The sequence below is a fragment of the Erpetoichthys calabaricus genome, chromosome 10 (assembly GCF_900747795.2).
Source record: "Erpetoichthys calabaricus chromosome 10, fErpCal1.3, whole genome shotgun sequence".
NCBI classification, from domain to species: Eukaryota; Metazoa; Chordata; class Cladistia; order Polypteriformes; family Polypteridae; genus Erpetoichthys; species Erpetoichthys calabaricus.
The window spans coordinates 7,838,226-7,865,451 of NC_041403.2; the positions used below are offsets into that span (position 1 = coordinate 7,838,226).

The 27,226-nt window shown below is 42.2% G+C and overlaps 1 protein-coding gene across 5 annotated transcripts in view; it reads right to left on the reverse strand.

The window, feature by feature from the left end:
* The window catches only part of mast2 (microtubule associated serine/threonine kinase 2), a 484,826-nt gene that overhangs the window by 199,571 nt on the left and 258,029 nt on the right, over positions 1-27,226 (reverse strand). Inside the window, exon 1 of one of the 5 annotated variants that reach the window (XM_051932695.1) lies at positions 14,620-14,874. The exons of the other annotated variants lie outside the window; for them this stretch is intronic. Coding sequence (XP_051788655.1) covers positions 14,620-14,693 — 74 coding nt within the window. The 5' untranslated portion in view covers positions 14,694-14,874. Of the gene's footprint in view, positions 1-14,619; positions 14,875-27,226 lie in introns of those variants that run through there. 5 annotated transcript variants of the gene reach the window in all.

The following is a 27,226-nucleotide window of genomic DNA, read 5'->3' on the forward strand; positions in this document are numbered from 1 at the left end:
TTCTGCTGTGAAACATTCTGACCTGTCATTGTTTACACATGTTTCAAACAACTACTATCATACACTGATAATTTCTGTATTATCTATATCAATTATTTATTTATTATATTACATATCTATTGACTAGATTTATGTATCTAGATTGTAAATACCATACATTGCATCAATGTTCATATTGCTAACTACATGTCAATATTGCTGCTACTACTTTGTCTTGTCTTGGCACAATGTCTTGTAGTTTGTTTTAAATTTTATTTTAATTCTATTTTTAATTTATTATTTGCACTTCATGTTGTTACACTGTGGACTCTGAGCTTCGAAAATTTCATCTATCTGTATACTTTATATGATTGAGATGACAATAAAGTTCACTTTGACTGTCTCTCCGCTTTTCACGAGAGAACTACTTAACGGATTTCGATCGAGTTTTCTATAATTTGCTTGAACATTCTGGTTGATTTTGTGACTTCTCTCATTTCGCTATATATCAGAGTTCACTTGCGGTACCGATTTATTTGCGCAAATCTGAGATTCATGCAACGGGCCGAAGGGAGGGGTTGGGGGGGGGTCCTCCTCACTAGCTCGCCAGCTTCGGGACATGTTCCTTAATTCCGCTTAGCTAGTGAACAAAACAATTAAATTCAACTTTATTTGATATTTAAAATAAAGTGTTACTTAGGTCTTGATGAGTTTGAGTCCGGATATTCTTTTAAGTGTATGCCACATTGAAAAGATAGATTGCAATTCAGATTGTGGATCGTGATTTTGTGTTAAAAGGATCACGATATGATTTTTTTGGAAAGATCGCCCACCCCTAATTTGACTAATCAAGTTTTCAAATTTATGTAGGGTTCATTAACCCTTTGGTGAGCTACTTGGTGACCCCTGATATAGAGTTCACCCCCTATAACAGCCTTTATTCTTCTGAAAAGGCTTTCCAAAAGATTTTGGACTGTGCCAATGGGAATGTGTACCCCTTCCAGCCAAAACAGCAGTTGTGAGGTCAAGAACGATAGATAGATAGATAGATAGATAGATAGATAGATAGATAGATAGATAGATAGATAGATAGATAGATAGATAGATAGATAGATAGATAGATAGATATGAATGAAAGGCACTATATAATAGATAGATAGATAGATAGATAGATAGATAGATAGATAGATAGATAGATAGATAGATAGATAGATAGATAGATAGATAGATAGATAGATAGATAGATAGATAGATAGATAGATAGATAGATAGATACTTTATTAATCCCAATGGGAAATTCACATTCTCCAGCAGAAACTACTAAAGATGGAGAAGACAACCTGGCTCACAATCAGTGTTCCAATTCTTCCAAATGATGATCAGTAGGGCTGAGGTCAGGGCTCTGTGTAGGCCACTCAAGTTCCTCCATGTCTTTATGGACCTGGCTTTGTGTACAGAGGGGCAAAGTCATACTGGAACAGAAAAGGGCCTTCCAGAAACTGAACAGCACAATTACAATTGTCTGAAATGTCTTTGTCTGCTGTAGCATTAACAGTATCCCTCACAAGAACCAAGGGGCTGAGTCCAAACCTTGACATTATCCATCCTTCATCTAACTTTATAGTAGGCACTATAAAGTCCAAAAGTCAGTGTTCTCCTGGCATCCACCAAACCCAGATTGGTCCAGCAGGCTGCTGGATAGTGAAGCGTGATTCCTCACCCCAGAGAACATGCTTCCGCTGCTCCAGATTCCAAAGGCAGTGTGTTTTACACCACTCCAGCCAACACTTGGCCTTATACATAGTGATCTTGGGCTCGACCATTAAAACCCATTTCATGAAGCTCCAGATACACAGTTCTCATGCTGATGTTGCTTCCAGTGTCAGTATGGAACTCTGTTGTGAGCAATGGCCCAGAGGATCAGCCATTTTTATACACTTCAGTACTTGGTGGCCCCGCTCTGTGAGTTTGAGTGGTGTGCCACTTTGACTGAGCTGTTCCTCCTCCTCAACGCTTCCATTTCCTAATAACAGCACTTACAGTTGACCAGGGCAGATCTAGGAAGGCAGAAAATGTCATGTTCTGACTTGGGGTAAAGGTGACATCCTATGACAGTGCCACGTTTAAAGTCGCTAACCTCTTCAGTATGACCCAATGTTTGTCAATGGAGACTGTATGATTATGTGTTTGATTTGATGCACCTGTTGACAATAAAAAAAGCCTTAATGCAACAAGTCGGTGGGGTCTCCATATACTTCTAGCCACATAATGTACCAATGAATCTACCACTCTGATCCTGCACTCAGTTAAGAACATCCATCCATCCATTTTCCAACCCGCTGAATACGATCACAGGGTCACGGGGGTCTGCTGGAGCCAATCCCAGCCAACACAGGGCACAAGGCAGGGAACCAATCCTGGGCAGGGTGCCAACCCACCACAGGACACACACAAACACACCCACACACCAAGCACACACTAGGGCCAATTCAGAATCACCAATCTACCTAACCTGCATGTCTTTGGACTGTGGGAGGAAACCGGAGCGCCCGGAGGAAACCCACGCAGACACGGGGAGAACATGCAAACTCCACGCAGGGAGGACCCACTGCGCCACCGTGCCCTAACCCTGTAGCTGATTGTCACTATGAGCTGAGCAAATCACCGCAACCAAGCATGGAGCCAAACGTGTGACTCGGCCTGTGGCCGTAACGAGCTGTCAGACCCTCTGTTCTCCACAGCTGATAATGTCAGTTAGCTGTTCAACCGCCCTGAGCTGCTCAGCTATACAACAAGTTGCCCAGCTATTCCCACACAGACACTTTGCATGTTCCACCACTCTCCATGGCTGGTGACCTTAATACTTTATTGAGCTGGTCCATACAGTGCCAGTGAAGATCAAAATAAACTGTCCAAATCTCCATTAGAGTTGTCATGAACAAGCTGTCCACTACCTTATAGATGACCAAACCTCATCAGCTGGAGATTGTTAGAGACGAAGACAACTTTGCTCGTCCCCTTACAGCTCATTGAAAAAGTGCTGTATGCCTCCTAAGAAGTGAGTACATGAAATGTAGTTGTCCCCCTGTGTACCCATATGTCTTTGATGTGTCATCAAGTAAAGCAAAGCAGGTTTGAGAAGAGATCAAGTTTTGCTGCTCCTACAAAGATATTCTAAAATGATTGGGACACATTTGTTGGTATCCCTAGAAAAGATCCTAAATAATTGGATTTGAGTGATTTTTCAACTTAGGTGTGTCACAATCCGTCATTCAGCCTATTTAATGGGAGAAAAGTTGTCACTCTGCTATTTGGTGCTGTGTGTCCCACCCTGAACATGAACCAGAGAAAGCAAAGGAAAGAGTTGTGAGAGGAGATGAGAAAGCAGATGATAAGACAAGCATGTTAAAGGCAAAGTCTACACGACCATCATCTCCAAGCAGCTTTGATGTTCCTGTGATAACAGTTGCAGATATTATGAAGAAGTTGAAGGTCCATGAGACTGTAGCCCACCTCCCTGGACATGACAGCAAGAAGAAAATCAACCACAGAACGCACAGAAGGATAGTGAGAATGGTAGACAAAAAGGCAAGGACAACTTCTAAAGAGATACAAGCTAAACTCCAAGGTCAAGGTCCATCAGTGTCTGATCGCACCATCTATCACTTTTTGAATGGCAGTGGGCTCAATGGAAGAAGACCAGAAGGACTCCATTGTTGAAAGAAAAACATAAAGCCAGACTGGAATGGGCTAAAATACAAATTGACAAGATGGAATGCTGCTGATAGGATGTCCCTTTGGACAAATGAGACAAAATTTTACCTTTTTGGTAAGTCACATCAGCTCTACTGTAGTGTCCACAGATGAGAAAATGAAGCTTCAAAAGAAAAGAACACCAGAGCTACTATGAAACATGGAGGAGGCTCGCTTATGTTTTGGGGCTGCTTAGTTGTGTCTGGTAGGTGGAGCCTCTGTGATGTCATCAGTTCAGAGTCCTCCCGCCGGCCATTTAGGCCAAAGCAGAGAAAGCTCAGATCAGGAGACCATTGAGTTTAATGGAGGAATGTTAGTATTGCTCTTTCTCTGAATTTGTCTGTTTTCTGTGACCTTTGTGCTTCTTTTTATGGACTCTGGATTATTGTTTGCTATAGGATTGTCTTTTAAGCATTTTGCCATATTTTCAAATTTTTTGTGAAGAAATCCTTTATTTAAATAGAGCTTATGGTAATCCACCTCCTTGTTTGACTTTTAATTGCTTTTGGGATATTTCTAGTTCTTCAGCTAGCTTTCCTTGTTTTGTGGTCTAGTAGGATGGAAGTCTACTACTGTAGTTTGGAATGAGGTGGACTGGGTAGTGAGGGGCCTCCCCTGCTTTAATGGCTTCTTTTGGAGGCCTCCTACCTTCTTGTCATGTTTGAGCCTCCACCTTATTAGTGAGATAACAAGAAGCTACCCAAATCCCTCAGTTCTCAACTAAGATGGCTATTCCTTTCTAGCCAGGCATCTCAAAGAGCTACTTTGGTGTGCCTTTTTTTGAACATTTACAGATATTTATATTTAGTAAAAGGACAAGTAGGCAGTGTTGTTTGTCTAGATTGAAATCCAGGTAAGCTTAAATGAAGCATTACGGTGTAACCAAACTAATGCCTCTTGGAAGGTCTGGTGTGCCAAGGCAGGAACTGAAACAGAGCCCGTGGGTAGAGGAGACTTCAGTCCTTTTGATGTGCTCATCCTAATGATATCACTGGTAAAAAGGGCCTGAGGTCCCAGCCGCGTGACAGAATAACATACTCCATGGTGGATGGTTACTACATAAATAGCAGCTTTACTCCAGGAACTGCGAGTGTCAAGAGAAAAAGTGGCACACGCTGCAAATCCCGAGGACTTAAAGTCACCTTGGAAACGCCTGACACTAGAGGTTATGGCTTTATCCTTTGTAAAACAAGGATTCTGTGTGTGTACACATGAGCTGTAAGGAACACCGAGAGAAGATTTTGATTAGGGGAATGGGTGACAAACACCACCAAATGTGAGAGAAATGCAGGTTCGTTTACCCTTAGCAAACCCTCCATTCCTCACAGGTCAGTGGTGGTGTGGTACCTAATATGTTTTATACTTGTCATTTGGTCTGTTTTTGTTATCAGGATTCTGTATGTAAGGTTAGTATATCAGTTTGCGTGGGTTCAACAAAGTTCCAGTTTTGTTCCCATCTGCTTTTTCTTTGTTAACACAACGTGTTTTAAAGATGCATCACGTGACTATGATCGTTTTCTTGAAGATGCCATGGAAGCGATGTTGTATGACTTCGGTTTCATTATGTGTTATATAACACAGCATCTTAAAAATCTCTCTAGCGTAGTTAGCTCTAACCTCTAAGTTGACACCAGGTGTCAAAATTTGCTTTCGGTTTCGACATACGATTCTCATTTTGCCCTTTTGATTCCAGGTTACCTGGTATATCTGACTTCTCCGTTTTGACCATTTGCCTGTACTGATGCCTGTTTTTGTTATCTTTTGGTCTTATTTGACCACTCACAATAAACCCCGGACACTTACATTATGTGTGATATAACATATTGAAAAAACAAGACAAGAACGGAATTGAAACAAACCAAACTTAACAATGAATATCAAAAACATAATCCTAATAACAAAAAAAAAATCGCTTTAGATATCACGGGTGTCACATCAAGTAGAGGTGACTCCCAGTGTCCACAGAAAATATTAGCACACCAACAGTTTTAGTATCTCACTTGTGTCCAAACATTCCACAGTTCTGAGTGTTTCAGATGAATACCCAGCAGCCCACGATGCGGAACAGATTTTAGATTCTCCGTGTCATCAATGGTGGACTTAGATTTGGGGATACAGACAGTTCAGTGCTGCCCCCCAGCTTTTTCCATAACATAGTGTCTCAGTGCTGCCCCATAGTGGCCCACAAGTCTTTTGTGCACAGGTGACAAGCTCATTTCCCACAAGGCCGCTGAGGCTGTGGGTTTTCATTCCAGCCACTTCCTTAATTGATAACCAACTACAGCTGTTAAGTGGTGTTGATCGGCAAAATCCCCCCAGAGTGTTTTTTGCAGCAAATTTGCTGAGTTTGCCGATGATCTTGTTCAATAGAATTTACCCCAGAAAATTTGCCATGCAGCCATCTTAGATAAGCCTTTTTTTTCCCAGTGCCCCATGATGGTTTGTGAGACCAGCGTCACAATACAGAAATGAGGCTGCCAAAGTTGGATGGGGATGGCACTAACCGAAGACAAATGTGCAGAACGTTCATGCATGTGTCCTCTGTATATGTCACCCCACACTTCACAGCACTGACCAATCTAATTCGTGTATGCGTGAATAATTTATGCCATATACACGCAAGCATGTTGCTGCTACCTAATTGGTACTCCAGTTAGATTTGCATCCCACAAATGGTAATATTCTCATTTGAGGGGTACATTAGCTGACCATAATGAGAACATTTTGAAAATACTTTGCTGTTCAACACAGATTGACTGTACGTTGTGTCTTCACTGCTGGATTAAGCGTATTATTCCCCTCGGTAATGACAGTGACAGGAATAGCCCATGAGTATAAAGCACTGATCCCTTACATCACAGACTCTGTGGACATTAGTCATTCATGCTGATAAGAGCTCAGGAGACACAGAGACAAATAAAGGACTCTGAGTATTGCGGACTCATCGGGGGGAGTGGTGGCGCAGTGATTAGTATTAGTATTTCTATTGCACTATTATATTGTATTGTACTGAGGAGTACTTGTGTTCTGTTCTGTGTATTGTATTGTAGCCCTCCCAATGAAGCTCTTCCTACACCTCAAGAGCATCTACCCAATGGAACATCCCTCTCTAGGAAAGACTGGATCATGCTTAACCGAGCTAGGTCAAAGGTGGGCAAAACAAGGGACAACCTATTTAGATGGGGCCTCACAACAAGCGCTGAATGTCCCTGTGGTGAGCTCACCCAAACAATTGACCACATTCTCTATAAATGTTCCTGAGGCCCTACATGTACCGATGAAGATCTTAAGGATGCTAATAATGCCACTCTTACCTGGATACGGCAGTGGTATGATAATATATGATGATGACTCCCTTTTTTTGACTGCAAGTCCAACATACCTGGAAAGGGGTCTCTGTGAACTGCCTTTCCCAAGGTTTCTTCCATTTTTTTCCCCTACAAGGATTTCTTTTTGGGAGTGTTTCCTTGTCTTCTTACAGAGTCAAGGCTGGGGGGCCGTCAAGAGGCAAGGCCTGTTAAAGTTCATTGTGGCACTTCTTGTGTGATTTTGGGATAAATAAAAATAAATTGTATTGTATTGTATTACCACTGTTGCCACATTTTTGGCCACAACAATCAGTAAAGCACAGTTAGCAGATGCTTTCTCAGTCCCCAGTGACACCCTAAAGACCACCGTACCATTATAATCCATTTAGAACTAGCTCCATTTCTCTTTCCCCACTGACATTTCTGAACATTTCTGCATTCTCATCAAACTTCAGCAGAGATCACTCAACACTACTGCTTAGCCAACACATGTCTTGCGCCTTAATTTTAATTAACTTGCCTTTTAAGCTTCAGAACCTCTTTATTATTTCTTTTATCTCTTGACCAGCAACCAAAAAATAATGAGATGCTACATGTGCCAACAGGTGCCTGGCTAATTCAAGGGGTCTCAGGCCACTACTACCTCCAAATATCATAATCTGAAGCCAGTCTTCTCTGTTCATGTCATTTCATTTAATCCTATGGTGTTTAGAACATTAGAATCATCTAGAAGAGAGCTGGCCATTCAGCCCAGCAAAGCTTGCCAGTCCTATCCACATACAGTCATATGAAAAAGTTTGGGAACCCCTCTCTGCCTGGATAATAATTGACTCTCCTTTCAACAAAAAAGATATCATTGCTATGTCTTTAATTTCCCAGGAACATCTGAGTACTGCGGTGTTTTCCGAACAAAGAGTTTTAGTGACGCAGTATTTAGTTGTATGAAATTAAATCAAATGTGAAAAACTGGCTGTGCACGAATGTGGGTCCCCTTGTCATTGTGCTGATTTGAATGCCTGTCACTGCTCAATGCTGATTGGTTGATGAGCTCGTTAAGCCTTGAACTTCATAGACAGGTGTGTCCAATCATGAGATATAAAGGTATTTAAGGTGGTCAATTGCAAGTTGTGCTTCCTTCCCTTTGACTCTCCTCTGAAGAGGGACAGCATGGGATCCTCAAAGCAACTCTTCAAAGATCTGAAAACAAAGATTGTTGAGTCTCCTGGTTTAGGGGAAGGCTACAAAAAGCCATCTCAGAGGTCTAAACTCAGTTTCAACTGTAAGGAATGTGATCAGGAAATGGAAGGCCACAGGCACAGTTGCTGTTAAACCCAGCAGGTCTGGCAGGCCAAGAAAAATACAGGAGCAGCATATGAATAGGATTGTGAGAATGGTGACAGACAACCCACAGATCACCTCCAAAGACCCGCAAGAACATCTTGCTGCAGATGGTGTATCTGTACATCATTCTACTATTCAGTGCATCTGTATGGCAGGGTGATGAGAAAGAAGCCCTTTCTGCACTCACGCCACAAACAGAGTCACTTGTTGTATGCCAATGCTCATTTAGACAAGCCAGATTCATTTTGGAACAAAGTGCTTTGGACTGATGAGACAAAAATGGAGTTATTTGTTCATAACAAAAAGATCTTTGCATGGCGAAAGAAGAACACTGCATTCCAAGAAAAACTCCTGCTACCTACTGTCAAATTTGGTGGAGGTTCCATCATGCCATGGGACTGTGTGGCTTGTTCAGGGACTGGGGCCTTTGTTAAAGCCAAGAGTTGGATGAATTCAACCCAATATCAGCAAATTCTTCAGGATAATGTTCAAGTATCAGTCACAAAGTTGAAGCTACTCAGGGGTTGGATATTCCAACAAGACAATGACCCAAAACACAGTTTAAAATCTACAAAGACATTCATGAAGATGGAGAAGTACAATGTTCTGGAATGGCTGTCACAGTCCCCTGGCTTGAATATCACCGAAAACCTATGGGATGATTTGAAGCAGGCTGTCCATCAAATTGAACTGAACTGGAGAGATTTTGTATGAAGAATGGTCAACAATACCTCCATCCAGAATCCAGACCCTCATCAGAGGCTATAGGAGGACAGCGTCTAGAGGCTGTTAGATTTGAAAAGGAGGCTCAACTAAGTATTGATGTCATATCTCTGTTGGGGTGCCCACATTTATACACCAGTCTAATTTTGTTATGATGTATATTGCATATTTTCTGTTAATCCAATAAACTTAATGTCACTGCTGTAATACTACTGTGTCCATAAGGCATGTCAGATATTAAAAGGAAGTGGCTACTTTGAAAGCTCAGCCAATGAGAAACAAAAATCCAAGGAATTAAGAGGGGTTCCCAAACTTTTTCATATGACTATAATTTCTCCAAAATAACATCAAGTCAAAATTTGAAGGATCCTAAAGTCCTACTGTCTACCACACTACTTGATCACTTATTCCATGTGGTTCACTGTGTGAAGAAAAACCTTCTAACATTTGTGTGAAACTGCCATGGAACACGTTTGCAATGGTGCCCTCACTTTAAAGTAACAGTCTTCTGTTACGTTCCATTTACCTTGGAAATGAGAACTGGGAATGACATCACACCCAAGTTGACCGTGGTCCGTTAAAACAAATGTGGAAGCCTCTTAGAAAACTGTTGTTGTGCTTGCTCATTAAGAATAAAGGCAACTACCGAACAACACATTATGCGGTATATTGTGTATCCAAACACCATAGCAATATGTTCACAGATAGAATTTGGACACCACTGTGTGTATGACTGCTTACTTTCACGTGGGTAACATTCCAAGGAAACAACATGAAGGTCGAAAGCATGACTGTTAATACAACCCAATGGGAAGTAGGAGGTCAGGTGTCCATGACCACCAAAACCTGAAGTCTTTTGCTACAGGTTGCTAAAAATACACTTTTCCGCATGGAATTCTTTATAACAAAACACACAAAAGTAGAAAATCTGACTTGACACTTCCTACTGGAAACTCTGAAACTGAAACTTCCCAGTTTAAATGAAATTGTACTAACCCTCTTCATAATTTTAAACACTTCAATCCTGTCACCACTTAATCTCCATTTGTTTAAATGGAAAATGTTCAATCTCTCCTCATAGCTCAGACTTCCCAATCCTGAAATCTGCTTAGTCCCTCTTCCCAGGACTTCCTCTAGGGTTGCCATGTCTGTTTAGGTTAGGTTACATAGACTTTATTGTTCTAGAAGAAATTTTTTTTGGAGCAGGAACGTACAAGAAAACACCCATTGTGAAAGAAATTAAGCTGGGAAATATATTAAAGACAGAAATCTTGCCTTCACTAAAACCTCTTCAAGTTAGGAATCAAAGCTAGAGGACACTTGTCCACTGCAGCCTTTATTTCTCTTTAGCAAATATAGAAGAAGGAGTATTCATCACAGTAGTCTGTTACAGAATGGTCAAAAAATAAGGGCAGAGGTCAATTATTATAAACTGAATTTACATAACAATGTTGAACTAATCCTGACATTTACTCTGACTGGCTTGTTGGCTTACACATCCAAATAACAATCTAAATAAAAGTCTTTCACCTTTCTCTTAAGGTTCACCTATTACCCTTGAAACCTCTGTTTATGTGACGACTGTGCAGTCTTGTTGTTTACAGGACATCTGCTGATCTCTTAATCATCTCCAGGTACATTTTGTGTATGACATCATCCTTCCTCCTAGTACATTCTTGCACTTAACCATTTCAGTAGTTCTATTCATGACATTTCTAAAACAAATGCTTATGGTGTATATTTCAGTGTGCACTGCAAACCAAAATACTTAACTACTGTTACCTCAAATTTATTCTTTCACATTCTCTCACACAATCCATCCATTTTCGAATCCCGTTTTATCCAAAGCAGGGTAACAAGGAAGCTGGCATCTGTTCCAGCAAGCACAGGGCCCTTGGCAAGAGCAATCCCTGGATAGGGCACCACAAGAAACTGATTACACAGATTCAAATAAATAAGCCAAAACAACACCATGTAACAGTGCCTGTTACACTCCATACACACACCTACACTTAACTACCTTTAACATTACATAGCAATAACTCAGAATTCTTAGGATCCCTGCAGCTACTAGAATTCCAAATGTTTTGAGTTCTGTAAAAAGCTGTTTTCAAATTGGACAAATAAAATGCTGACTACCTACCTGCCCACCGACCCCACAGATCTACCTACCTATCTAATATAGCGCTGTCAAATATCTCTTCTATCTACTTACCTACTTAACATAGCTCCTCTATCTATCTCTTATTATACAGTATAGTGCATTTTCTATTTATCTAGCTATCTGTCATATAGTCCCTTTCAGTTCTTTCTTTCTTTCTTTCACTATCTATTATATAGTGCCTTTCATCTATCTATCTATCTTATTATATAGTGCATTATCTATTTATTTAGCTATCTGTTATATAGTGCCTTTCAGTTCTTTCCTTCTTTCTTTCTTTCTTTTTCTTTCCTTTCTTTCTAATTATATAGTGCTTTTATATCTAGCACTTATTATACAGTGCATTTTCTATTTATCTAGCTGTTATATAGTCTCTTTCTTTCTTTCTTTCTTTCTTTCTTTCTTTCTTTCTTTCTTACAGTGCCTTTTACTTCTATTATATAGTGCCTTTCATCTATCTATCTATCTAGTGCCTTTTCTATCAATTTCTTATTATATAGTGCATTATCTATTTCTTTAGCTAACTGTTATATAGTCCCTTTCAGTTCTTTTACTTTCTTTCTTTCTTTCTTTCTTACAGTGCCTTTCACTATCTATTATATAGTGCCTTTCATCTATTTGTCTATCTTATTATATAGTGCATTATCTATTTATCTAGCTATCTGTTATATGGTTTCTTTCTTTCTTTCTTTCTTTCTTTCTTTCTTTCTTTCTTTCTTTCAGTGCCTTTCACTTCTATTATATAGTGCCTTTCATCTATCTATCTACTGCCTTTTCTATCGATCTCTTATTAAATAGTGCATTATCTATTTATTTAGCTAACTGTTATATAGTCCCTTTCAGTTCTTTTACTTTCTTTCTTTCTTTCTTACAGTGCCTTTCACTATCTATTATATAGCGCCTTTCATCTATCCATCTATCTATCTAGTGCCTTTTCTATCTATCTATTATATAGTGCATTATCTATTTATTTAGCTAACTGTTATATAGTCCCTTTCAGTTCTTTTCTTTCTTTCTTTCAGTTATCTATCTATCTATCTATCTATCTATCTATCTATCTATCTATCTATCTATCTATCTATCTATCTATCTATCTATCTATCTATCTATCTATCTATCTATCTATCTATCTATCTATCTATCTATCTACATTCCGCTCCTGTTAGTAATATGGCACGTTCAGCTACCCATTTCATCTATATACTTATTTAAAATTGCTCATTTAACTAATTATCTACCTCATAATATCATTCATTCCTCATAGAATTCTGGCATTGTTTGAAACATGATCTCCCTCATCTGAACCCATTTTGGCTGTTCTCTGACATTCCTGTTCTTAATGCTCTTATTCTGCCACAGTAGACATTTTCAAAACATATGATTTTCCTTTTATTTGAGAGTACCTTCCAAATGTTTGGAGGACCTGTATGGATTTTTGGTTTTAATACCTTCACTTTTTTCTTAACATTAATATCAATACCGTTCTATACCATGTTCTAAGCCTGTTTAACCCTGAGTAGGGTTGCAGGGGCCTCAGAAAGCACTGGGTGCAAAATGAGAGTTCTTCCTGACATGGTGCCAATCCATCAGTTTAAATAAACACACACACTTGGGCATCACCGATCCACTCTACTTGCATGTCTTTGGACTGTGGGAGGAAGCCGAAGCACCAGGAGGAAACCCACACAGACACAGGGAGAACATGCAAACTCCACACAGGGAGTACCCAGGAAGCAAACCCTGGTCTCCTTATTCCAAATCATCAGTGCTAGCACTGGGCTGTGCCTAAACATTAATAATACTTTATACTTAATATGATGCCTTTCCCATGCTGAAAGCTTTTGCAATATTTTATGAACACAGACAGAACATTAGAACACCACGTGTTAATACTTTACATTCACTTCCATTAAATGCTGGTATGCTGTCCAAGTCCCTCTGTGGTGACTGAACGGATTCTTTATTATGTGCCATTCCACCTGGTCAGGTATCATCTGTAAACTTAACCAGCTTGTTCCTTGTGTTCCTACGCAGAATGCTTTAATGCATATTAAAAAGAGCAGCGGCCCCAGCACTGACCCCTGCTGGACACCACTTTAAGCATCACCTAATTCTAATAAGGTTCCCCTCATCATAACACTTTGTTTGGTGTGTTTGGTCAAATTTTGTGCCCACCTACACACTGCTCTCTGAACTCCAACTCCCTTCGGTTCGATCACTAACATTCCCTGAGGCACTTTACCAAAAGCCTTATGAAAAAAGCAAGATAAATAATGTCATCTATCTGCACCTCTCATATCATCCGCTTCTTCAAAACATCCCAGCATGTTAGTGAAAGACGACCTTCCCCATCTGAACCCATATTGACTGATACTCCTGTTCTTTCCATGTAATGCTCGTTCTTTTCCTTCAAAAAACTCCTTCCATTAATTTACTGAATGATAGACACCAGGATGCAAATGAGATCAAGCTAGCTGGTCACCTGCTGGGGTTCGCTTTCCATCTCGTTATTATGTGGCTGCTGGTTAAGGTGAAGAGAGACAATGAAGGGTTAGAAATCTTAAAAAGCGAGACACTTAAACATAAGGCAGAAGCAATCTGTTCCATTAGCGGCTGAACAAGATCTGTAGTCCTCCAGGATCCGAGTTTGACAGCCCTGCTAGAGAGGGGCTCTCATTTGTCAAACTCTCAAGTGCTGCTCTCCAGTGGTCTTCTATGTCAAACCCGCTGCTATGATGGACACCCCCCCACCCATGCTGCCTACACCACTGGCACTCCTGACTTGAGAGGGCAGAAGGAGCAAGGAAATGCTCGCCACATCTTTGGGGGCTTGCCTAACCAGACATTTCCCCTACAGCTTGACACCCACATCAAAGTGCTGAACCTCACGGTTGAATCGCAACTCCAAAGGGTCACTCCAGCGATAAAGCAAAGGTCAAGGCATCCAGTCTGGGTAGTGATGAGGAGGAGACGAGCCGCCTGCATGTTTTATATATAGGTCACGGCTGCGGCAGGCACAGTGGGAAACATGAGTGACAGGGTACCACTTTAGTACCCAGCCCCACATCTTCTGCAACCCAAGCACCGGTCTGCTTTATCCGATCACCACCCAGGCCAGCTGAGCTCCTCACCTGCTGTGCCTTTGAGTAGAGCAGCGCCTTGTTACAATGCAAAAGCCGTACTGCCGTTTACAGAAGACGAAGGGGGAGACAATCAGAAGGAAGGCTTCTCTGCACGGAGAGGAGGCGCCCCAAGGCGTTGTGTCCCGTGAGAACATCAACTGACCCCCCAAACACTCTCGCATATGCCATTCAACACACAGCCTGCTCCCATGAATTCCACAGCAGCCCCTACCTCTTTGATCGCCGCAGCATGTTGGTCTCAGGAAGGGAGAAATTGGAAAGCACCGTCCAGAACGAGTCAGACATGTTCCCGGCTAACGCTCATGGCTGGAGAGACGAGCTCTGTAGATCCCCACGGAGCGCTCGCGGTGGCGGCTTTTGATTGCGTTCTGCACGCCAGGCTCTCTTGCTCGCAACTCCCTCCGACTCAGAAGGAGGAGATGGAAATTTAAAGGTGCAGCTTCCTCTGACACGCAGCTTTTGCGGATGGGCTGCAATCCCACCTGGCTGGTAGCAAACAGACGTGCTGTGATGGACTGGTGGGTTTTTCTTTGTTGTTCTCTTTATTGCAGACGGCTCAAATAGAGTTCCACATCCTCGAGTCTAGTCTGCTGGGCACTCCCCTCCTGCTCCCAACCCGGGTATAGTGCCACACACATACGACAGCCCAAATCGGTCCATGGTGCTGCCCACAGGTATCGCCAAGCAGCAACAGTAGCAGCAGGAAAAAGAGGCCAACACAGGGTAGAAATGGCAGGAGGACCCCCAACACCTGCACTGTGGGTGACCACAGGAGGACCAGGACTAGTCTATGAGGGGTGCTTAAAGCTCGACTAAGCATAATTCACCCCTTGGAAGTTTTCACATTTTACTGCTATACACCAGTGGATGTAATTTCACTTTTTTGACAGCAATCAACAGAAAAAGATTCAATGTCAAAGTGAAAAACCACCTGATCACAATATACTAAGTTAATTACAAACGTCAAAAACACAAAATAATTAACTACGCAAGTATTCACCCGCTTCAAGTCAGAATTTAGGAGATGGCAGCCGTGACATCCCTGACTCAGTGTGCACAGCTAGCTCTCTCAGTCTCTCTGCCATTTTTCCTCATTCGTCTTTGCTAATCTGCTCGGCTCTGTCAGGTGTCATTCAGTGCGTTCACATGCACACACCGCACATGAAATCGGGATTGGGATTCGGGGATAACCTGGTTTATGCCATCCATCCATTATCTAATCTGATATATCCTAACTACAGGGTCACGTGGGTCTGCTGGAGCCAATCCCAGCCAACACAGGGAGCAAGTCAGGAAACAAACCCCGGGCAGGGCGCCAGCCCACCACAGGGCACACACACACACACACACACACACACACACACACACACACACACACACACACACACACACATACACACACACCAAGCACACACTAGGGACAATTTCGGATCACAGAGACCTGATTTCTTAAAAACCTCCGTTCACAAGCGCAGATCCACTTAGGGGGTTTCCTTTTGTCAAAACGCTCATTGAACTGTGCAACAAAAAAAAAAAAAAAGAGTTAGACGTCACCTTCAGCCACCATGAACCCACAAACAAAGCATGTAGCCTGTCCTAATATTCTTGTACAGTCAAAGTGAACCCTTTGGAATGATCTGGTTTACTGCAAGAATTGGTCATAAAAAGTGATCTGATCTTCACCATAAGTCACAGGTACTGATCTACACACTGAGCTTAAGCCAAAAAATTCTACTCTTTCATGTCTTTATTTTACAAACGCATTCAACGTTCACAGTGGTAGTGGAAAAAGTAAGTGAACCTTGGGATTTAATAAGTGGTTGATCCTCCTTTGGCAGCAATGACCTCAACCAGGCGCTTCCTGTAACTGCAGATCAGACCTGCACATCGTGAGAGGGGGGGATTTAAGCCCATTTAAGCCAATTGTGAATTTCCCCTTGGGATTAATAAAGTATCTATCTATCTATCTATCTATCTATCTATCTATCTATCTATCTATCTATCTATCTATCTATCTATCTATCTATCATATAGTGCCTTTCATATCTATCTATCTATCTATCTATTATATAGTGCCTTTCATATCTATCTATCTATCTATCATATAGTGCCTTTCATATCTATCTATCTATCTATCTATCTATCTATCTATTATATAGTGCCTTTCATATCTATCTATCTATCTATCTATCTATTATATAGTGCCTTTCATATCTATCTATCTATCTATCTATCTATCTATCTATCTATCTATCTTCCCTGCAGAACTGCCTTAACTCTTCCATATTCTTTGGTTGTCTTCTGTGTATGGCTCTCTCTCTTCAGGTCAATAGGATTGAGATCTGGGCTCTGACTGAGCCACTCCAAAAGGCCGAGTTTGTTTTTCTGAAGCCATTGTGCTGTGGATTTGCTGCGATGTTTTGGGTCATTGTCCTGTTGTATCACCCAGCCTCTTCTGAGCTTAAGTTGACGGACAGACACCCTCACATTAACCTGGAGAATTTGTTGATAAACTTGTGAATTCATTTTCCCCTCAATGATGGCAAGCTGTCCAGGCCCTGATGCAGCAAAAGCAGGCCCAAATCACGATGTTCCCTCCACCATACTTTACTGTAGGGATGATGTTTTGATGTTGATATGCAGTGCCCTTTTTACACCAAATGAAGTTCTGCTTGTTTCTCTCAAATAGTTCAATTTTGGTTTCATCACAAAACATTTTCCCAGTACCGTTGTGGAGTGTCCAAGTGCTCTTTCGCAAACTTCAGGAGTTCAGCAATGTTCTTTTTTGATAGCAGTGGCTTCCTTCTTGGTGTCCTGCCATGGACTCCTTTCTTGTTCAATGTTTTGCGCATAGTTGACTCGTGAACAGAGATGTTAGCCACTTCTAATGACTTCTTCAAGTCCTTTGCTGTCACTCTAAGGTTCTTCTTTACCTCACTGCTGACTTTGCGTTGTGCTCTTGGAGTCATCTTGGCAGGGCGCCCACTTCTAGGCAGAGTAGCCACAATACCAAATTGGCTCCATTTATAGACAACTTGCCTAACAGTAGACTGATGAATATCTCAATCTTTGACATGACTTTGTAACCCTTTCCAGCCTTATGTAGATGAACAATTGTCGATCGTAGCTCTTCAGACAGCTCTTTTGAGCGAGGCATGATTCCCATCTGGATTTGCTTCTTGTCAAAAGCTCAAACTCAAACTTTATAGCGTTTTTGATCAATCGAAGTCATTCTAGACCACACCTCTCAACTCGTTTCATTAAATGGACTCCGGTGTGCTAAATTCGGACTGTAATGAGCTTTTTAAAAAGTCATTAGCTTAGGGTTCGCTTACTTTTTCCAACCTTCAGTTTCACAGTTTGAATGATTTATTCAATATGGTCAGAAATTCTCTGAAAATCTGTGTATCTTTAGTTACAGGAGACTGCGTTTGTTCATTATTGGGACTGACATGAAGATACGGTCATGTTTTATATGGGAATTAGACAGAAATATATATTATTCCTAGGAGTTCACATACTTTTTACTTTCACTGTACATCATAAATATGGTTAGTTCTTCACGTGCTGTGTAGTAAATAACATCCATCTACTTTTAATTTTGAGCCACCAATGATTTGACACGTGGACACTGGCCGCTGCCTCACCTGATAACACCATTTAATGAGGATCAGGATTCAAAACTTAGCCTGCAGGGAGTGTGTATGAAAAGAGCGGAGACATTAAAATATCTCGGATCAGTGGTAGTGCAAAATGGAAAAATGATATGCTGTGATAACCCACAGAGTTGCAGTTTGGATGGAACAACAGGAAAAAAAAATATTGGGAGTATTGTGTGACTGAAGAATTAGGGAGAAGGTTAAAGGTGAGGTTTGTAAGACAGTCACGATATATGGAACTGAGCCGTGGGTAGTAAAAGGAGCGCAGGAGATTAAGTTAGATGTGTCAGAAACGAGAAGGTGGAGATGCATGTGTTGGGTTACGAAAAAGGACAGGATAAAAAACGAGACAATCAGAGATACAACAAACGTGGGAGAAACATCTGAGAAAGTGCTGGAAAGGAGATGGAAGGAGAGACCAGGAATATGTGGATAAAAGAGTGATGGGAATGGACGTCCAGGTGAAGAGAAAGTAAGGGATGACAAAGAGGGAGGGAAATGATTAAAGTACAGGAAAGAACTTGACTGGAGTGGAGGTGCAGGAAAGAGCTGTTTGGAGAAGGTTGATCAAGCACATCAACCCCACAAAGAAGTGGGAAAAGAAGATGATGATGATGATGGTGGCTCTGGTCATTGAGTCACCTGTTCACACAGTTTCAACATTTCTACAGCAAACAGTTGGATGAAAACTAAACTGACACTTTGTTGATTTGTTTCTGTTTCCGGATTGCATGCAGCACACTTTTTTACCGTTTGGCTCTACGAGTGAGACCTACAATGGAGCGGCGTACCGGTACTTGTGTGGTTTTTGCCTTTCAACCAGTGCTGCTGGGATAAAGCAACTCGGGTGTTTTAACTTAAGTAAGATACATATCGCATTATGTTTCTTGTTACTTTAAAAAGTAATTGTCTTCGTAACACACATTACTTTTAATGTATCCCCCCCCCCCCCCCCCCAACACGGTGCTGCTGAGCTTAGCACTGTACGTTCAGCTCATCGACATAATTTTAGTGATTTCTGAAACACTGAGACAGATCACTTTGACCAGGAGAAGGAATAACACAATCACCCATGCATTTGCCTCACAAAATTTATCTTCATGGACACTTCAACTAGAGAAGACATGCGCAGGCTAACGGAGTGCAACAGATATGCACGGACTACGAAATCTTTAACTGTAACCTGATTAAGGGTTTACATGGCAAATAACTACGTTCTTCACAGAGAAATCTGTGTGTTAACTTGGTTTTCTCAGAGACCGAAAAACCAGTTTCTCTAACTAGAAACTGGGTTGTTAAAGCGCATGTAATCACATTCATGGTAATCATCCATGAAGAGTCGTTGTGACATCCAACCATACATTTTCAAATGGATTGTGATCTGAACTCTGACTTGGCCACTCCAGGACATTAACATTGCTGTTTTTAAGCCATTCCTATAGAACATTAGCTTTATTCTTGTACTCATTGACTTTCTAGAAAACAAATCTTCTCTCAAGGCGCAGGTTTCTTGAAGTCTCCATCGCGTTTTCCACCAGGAGTTCCCTGTATGTTGCTACATTCATTTTTCCCCTCAAAAGCCTTTCAGGACCTTCTGTAGAGAAGCATCCCTACGGCCTAATGCTGGCACCACCATGCTTCATGATGGGGATGGTGTGTTTTTGACAATGTGCAGTGTAACATGGCATTTACTCTGAGGGCAAAAAACTGTGGTCTCATCAAGCTACAGTGTTTGACACTGGACAGACTGGGCACACAACAACTTTTGCCCGGACACTTTTGCAGCTTTATAGGACCAAGGGGAAAAAACTCAAACAAAATCTCAGCAGAAGGCACATGGGAGATTCGTAAATCAGCTGAAATTGATATTTGGGGCATCATGTTACCCTACCCATTATCATCAGCACAGTGAAGAATGAGGCTGATAGAAGGAAGAACAACACTCAGGTCCCTCCCCAATGAACAACACAGAGTTTTCATCTGAAAAATAACACAGAGTCTCCACCCCAGATGAACAACACGCAGGTCCCGACCCTGATGAAAAACATGCAGGTCCCGCCCCTGATGAACAACACCGAGGCCACACCCCAGATGAACAACACGCAGGTCCTGCCCCAATGAACAACACTGAGGCCCGCCCCTGATGAACAACACTGAGGCCCCGCCTCTGATGAACAACATGCAAGTCCTGCCCCTGATGAACAACACTGAGGCCCCGCCCCAGATGAACAACACGCAGGTCCCGCGCCTGATAAAAAACATGCAGGTCCTGCCCCTGATGAACAACACCGAGGCCAGACCCCAGATGAACAACACGCAGGTCCCACCCCGATGAACAACACTGAGACCCCGCCCCTGATGAACAACACTGAGGCCCTGCCCCTGATGAACAACACTGAGGCCCCGCCCCGATGAACATGATGCAAGTCCTGCCCCTGATGAACAACACTGAGGCCCCGCCCCTGATGAACAACACGCAGGTCCTGCCCCTGATGAACAACACTGAGGCCCCGCCCCTGATGAACAACACACAGGTTCTGCCCCTGATGAACAACACTGAGGCCCCGCCCCTGATGAACAACACCGAGGCCACACCCCAGATGAACAACACGCAGATCTTGCCCCTGATGAACAACACCGAGTTTTCATTTGATAAATAACACTGAGGCCCCACCCCAGATGAACACCGCGCAGGTCCTACACCTGATGATGTCTGCACTGGCTTTTATTTCTTTTTTCTTTTGTTTGTGGGTGGGCATTTTCTTGGCAGAACCCCAGAGGTTTCTCTTCAGTGGAGTTTCTTCCTCTCTCAATTGACCATTGATTTATTAGTTGTCATAGTTTTCACTTACTACCATTTGTAAAGCACCTTGAATTACATGCTACGTAAATAAATGTTGTCGATGGTCCTGATGTTTGTGGTGGCAGAATCAAGCTAGTTGGGATGCTTCTCTGCAGCAGGATCTGGAAGGCTTGTTAAGGGTAAAACTAATGCAGCACAATACTGGGAAATCTTGGAGGAAAAAACCTTCAGTTTGAGAGAACATCTGACATCCAGCAAGATGATGAGCGCGAGCATAAAGACAAAGCCACCAAGAATAGCTTAAAAAAATAATAATGTTATGTCCTGGAGTGGCTGAGCCAGAGTCCATATCTCAATCCAACAGAGAATGTGTGGCTTGGACTCAACAAAGGCTACTCAGTCAGGACCACCATGATATCTGACAGAGCTTGGGATGTTCTGTGCAGAAGAATGGAGAGAAATGGCAGTGCTGGTAGAGATGGATCTGAGCACACAAGACTCGACACTGTCAAGGCTGCCATCTACTAAATGCTGACTTAAAGTAGGAGAACACTTATGAATTCCATTTTGTGTTCATTTGTAATGAATTTTGACCGCTTTTTATGGAGGTCTGTTTTCACTTTGACAATAAAGCTTCTTTCTCTGTTGATTGGTTGTCAAAAAAGCCAAATGAAATCCACCGGGAATCCAATGTTATCTCTCTATTATAAAAAATAATCTTGGAAGGTTGGAAGGAGACAAGACATGATTTTCTCAGAGAGACACTTTCACGTCCCACGAGGCGAGTCTTTGTGCCAAGAGATTTAACCAGGCCTGGGACCGGAAATAAAAGTAGAATGTCGTAAAGAATTCAAAAACGCTGGCACGGTACACATGCAGAGCAGGTTAGAGATAATGGAAGTGTGAAAATTCGAAAGTCTCCAAAAAAGGATAAGAAAGATCGCATTAGTGCAAACAAACGGAAATTATTACTCTGTGAAATAACAGGACAACGAAAAGAGATCTAATATATTGTTCGGATTTAAACTTTAAGTCAGAGATTTGTAGATCGTCTAATTCGTGTTGCCATCAGGAAAAAGTAGTGTTTCTTCCCATTTCTGCAAGAATTAAAAGATTGGTTGTTTGGTGAATGTGAAATGCCGCAAGAGAAAATTTCAGCCCCGTGAGACAAGAGCTTATGCAAAGAGATTTGGAAAAGTCCTCCCCACATCTAAAACATTTAGAACCACACACACGGTTCAATCATTTCTCATTTGTGTGAATGCTATTGTCAGAGACAGTTCGTGTAGAGAGAAAGAAACGATATTCACTAATGGGCAGTTATACGTTGCATCGTCACAATGTAATTCCAAACACGGAATCAAAATTCAATGCGATATTGACGAAAAGGTAAAAGTGAAAATAGATCGAATATATGGATGTAGGTGATATGACAGAAGTGCGCCGCCCGAGATGCAGATTAAATGGCATGGCAGCAGCAGCAATCCAGAAGCTGATCGAGCAAAGAGGAGGTAAAAAAAGAAAACAAACTATTTGTTTGCCATTGTATCACCATATAAGAGGGGGTTTCGGAGGTGCGACCGCATCTCCTTGGGGTGCATTCAGCCTTCCTCTTCACAACCTGAGCAGCAGTGACGTAAAGTTTGGGGAAGGGGGTTGGCAAGCGAAACAAGCAGGGGGCAAAGCCAATAAAATGTGGAAATATCCATGGGGTGAATATTTTTCTAGCAATGTATGAGCACATGATGGGCCAATACCACCTGATAAGCTTCTGCTCCATGATGAAGTTTAACTCCGCTGGAGTGGTGGGCTCTAAAACCCCTACTCAAGGTGTGCCAGCCTCAGCAAAGCATAGGTGTGACATGTGAAATCAGGCATTTAAGAACAGTACATCAGAGTGAAGCAAAGCTCCATTAGTGACATGACCACATCCAAACTGGCAGGGGGGAGAATACATGAAAACATGAATACATATGAACAGAAAGCGGGCCTTGGAATAAAGCAGGGACTGGACAGGAGTGCTGGCAGCATGAGACGGTAACAAGGAATGAAGACATTAAGTGGCAGGCAAGTGGAGCTAATAAACGCTGCCACTCAGGGTCGCTCGCTCTGCTCGGTTGTGCACTCGGCACCACCGCCTGCTGTGATTTCTATAGAGCAAAACAACCAGCAGAGACGATTTGCGTCTCTGACATCAACTGTTTACACACTGAATACCAGCAATACCAAAAGCAGGAAGGAGCAAAGCTCCCAAATAAACAAGTCACAAGGTAGGGAGCTGTGGCAGTGACATAAATCTAGTCAGGGTCATGTGTGGGTGTGTGGGTGTGTGTGGGCCACAGAGCCGATCTGCCAGGCTTCAGGTTTCAGCCCAACAGCAGCAACGAGGGGCGTGAGGAGGAGCCCAGCAAGGCAGCAGACATGAGGTTCTTTAGCAACTGACACACTCAGACCGCAGGTCAATTTAGGATTACGAACCAGAGGAGAGCAACATGGCCAGACAGAAAAGCTGGAGGTCTTAAACGCATGACAGGTTCAGACCCCCCAGTGTTAACGCATTAAAGACAGACTGCAACAGAACAGCAAGACCTGAATGGAATCAGACTCTAAAGACAGAGGACATCAGGATTTGAACGGGATCAGACACTGGGGTGGCAGGTGGAAATGTGACGACGTAACACGTTTACATTCCGAGAGCATTAAAGTCGACAGCGTGACATTGCAGGATTAAAGCTCCAGGGTGTAAAATTGCAGGGCATGGAGATGCGACAGGGCTACTCTTGGGAGTAGGAGGCCAACACCTAACAGGTGTACATTCCCAGAGCCTTAAAGCTCACAGGGTGACATACTGTATTAATATTAAAGTTCCAGGGAGTAAACCTGCAGGGCAAAGGGACGTGACAGGATCAGGCTCGGGAGCAGAAAGTCAGTACTTGACAGGGTCAGACATGACAGGTTCACATTCCAGGAGTTGAAGCGTTAAAGACAGTGTGGAGTAACAGTATTGAAGCTCCAGTGAGTAAAAGTGCAGGACACCAAGACCTGACAGGATCAGACTATAGATACAAAAGCTGGAGGACATCTTGACCTTGATCTATGCTTCAGGAGCCAAACATTAAAAGACACAGTGTGCTATAACTGGATTTAATCTTCTTGAAGCAAAACTGCAGGACATGGAGATGGGACAGGGTCGTATTTGGGAGCAGAAGGCCAACACCTAACACGTGTGCATTCCCAGAGCATTAAGGCCGAGTATGAGATACTGTATCAGCATTAAAATTCCAGGGAATTAAGCTGCAGAACACGGAGACAAGACAGGATCAGACTTGGGAGCAGAAATTCAATAACTGATAGGCACACAGTCCAGGAGTTGTGGCATAAAAGTATCTAAGCTCCAGTGAGTATCACGGCAGGACACCAAGACCTCACCAGATCACACATGGGTGAGGAAACCCAACGCTTGACAGTATCAGACTGTAGCTATAAAAGACGGAGGGCATAATGACATGAACGAGATCAGACCCAAGGTGTCAAGTGGAGGCTGTTAAGACATAACTGGTTATAAAGCATTAAAAGTGACATTGTGAGATGCTGTATCAGTATTAAAGCTAAATGGTGTAAAACTGCAGGATACGGAGACATGACAGGATCAGACTTAGAAGCAGAAATTCAATAACTGACAGGCTCACAGTACAGGAGTTGTGGCATAACAGTATCAAAGCTCCAGTGAGTAACACGGCAGGACACCGAGACCTCACAGGATCACACATGGATGAAAACCTGTAGATTTAAAAGCTGGAAGCCATCTTGACCTGAGCGAGATCAAACCCAGGGGAGCAGGTGGGGTTTGTCAAGACCTAGCAGGTTTAGATTCTAAGAACCAAGCATTAAAAAAAGACAGTGTGATGTAACAGGATTAAATAATCTGGGAGCAAAACTGTAGGACATGGAGATGGGACAGGGCCACATTTGGGAAGGTGTACATCCTCAGAGTATTAAAGTTGACATTGTGGTGTACTGTATAATTTTCATTATGTAAAGCACTTTGAGCTACTTCTTGTATGAAAATGTGCTATATAAATAAATGTTGTTGTTGTTGTTGTTGTATCAGTATTAAAGTTCTAAGGACAGGACAGGTTCAGACTTGGGAACAGAAAACCAATAGGTGACAGGCTCAGACCTGAGAGGTTCACAGTCCAGGAGTTGTGGCACAACAGAATGGAAGCTCCAGTGAGTAAAAACCCCAGGACATCAAGATCTGACAGGGTGGGACTTGGGAGCAGAAACCCAACACCTGACAAGATCAGACTGTAGATATAAAAGCCAGAGGACATCATGACATAAACCAGATCACAAGGTGGCAGCTGGGGGCTGTCAAGACCTAATAGCTTTAGATTCCAAGTGCCAAGCATTAAAACAGACAGTGTGATATAATAGGACTAAAACTTCAAGGAGCAACACTGCAGGACATGGAGATGTGGCAGAGCCACACTCAGGAGCAGAAAGCCAGCACCTGACAGGCTCAGTCTAAGGGGCAGAATGGTAAGACCTAACAGGTTCACTAACAGAAGTTAAAGCAGTACAAAGACAGTGTGGGGGTACAATATTGAAGCTTCAGTAAGAGTCATAACAGGATCAGACTGTAACTATAAAAGCCGGAGGACATCATGACCTGAACGAGATCAGACCCAAGGTGGCAAGTGGAGGCTGTTAAGACCCAACAGGTTCTAAAGCAGGGGTTCTTAACTGGGGGGTATGGGAAACAAATGCTGGGGGTATGGGAATCGATCTCTGGGTACTGGTATTTATTTTATTTAATGTATTCATTTATACTTGGGTAGTACGTGAATGGAACGTGATAGAATCTTCGAGAATGACATTTCCTGCAAATTCTTGTATTTAATTTGCTACAACTTTAATTTTAAATTTAAATTTAATACGTTTTCATTTTAATATTTAAATTTAATAAATGTATATTTACTGAACAAGTGTGTATTTACTTGTTTATTGGCAATGTATGTATCTTGAAGACTCTAGAAGCGCGTTTTGCTTTGCATATAAAGGTGGCGACTGTGCGCCGCCATTCATTCTGGCAACTAATATAAGGAATGGTGATGATTATTTCGACAGTCAACTAAAGGGGGTATGGGACCATACTGGACAATCCATTGGGGGTCTGGAGTCATCAAAAGGTTAAGAACCCCTGTTCTAAAGCATTAAAACAGAACGTGTGACATAACATAACACCAGGGAGTAAACCTTTACAACATGGACATATGACAGGATCTGACATGGGAGCAGAAAGCCAACACCTGACAGGATCAGTCTATGGGGCAAAATACCAAGGCCTGACATTCCAGGAGTCAAAGCATTAAAGATGAAGACGGTGTAACAAAACAGGTCACCGAGACTGAAAAGTGAAAGGCCAACATCAGAGGGGATCAGACTGTAGATGCAAAAGCCGGAAGACATGATAGCCTGAACAAGTTTAGACCCAGGGGTACCGAGACCTAACAGGTTTAGATTCTGAGTGCTGAAGCAATAAAACAGACAGCGAAATACAACAGGAGAAAAACTCCAAGGAGTATAACTGCAGGACTTTGACACCTGACATGATCAGACTTGGGATCAGAAAGCCGACATCTGATGGAATCAGACTCTCTGAGACTTGACATAATCAGATCCCAGGAGACAGCACTAGGAGAACTGACGCAATACAGTTTCAGGGGGTAAAACCGCAAGATAAAGAGACCTAACAAAGTCAAGACAATAAGACAGGGGTGTCAAACCCACATCGTGGAGGGCTGCACGTTTTCATTCCAGCCATTTTCTTTAATACTAAGCAACTGCAGGGAGTAATGGAACACATTTATTTTGCCTTAATTTGAAATGACTTGCTTTTTAAGGTTAAGAACTCTTAATTGTTTTTCTTCTTACTAGTGAACTCTGGGGAGCTCCTATCAAGTCGAGTCAAGCCACTCAGTACAATGAAATTTGTGCTTGGATGTCTCCTCAGAACATCTGACCAAAATACAATAAATAAATACATACATACCTACATAAATACAAAAATAAATATAAAGTACATATAGCACGCTGTTGTTGTGCTTAGGGGCTTAAGACATGGAGAAAATGGGTTGTGAGGCCTTCAAAATGTTCCACAAAGCACATCAGTTTAAAATGAAGCCTCATTCCTAGACAGCCAGCCCCCAACTACTACATGCAGGCTTTGGCCCAGAAAGGCCCCAAAACGTAAAGGGAGTACCAAAATATATCAGAATGACTTACAAGGAAGAGAAAAATTGTAAAACTCTGGTGTGTTGAGACAACCCAAAACAAGGTGTCATGTTGACATT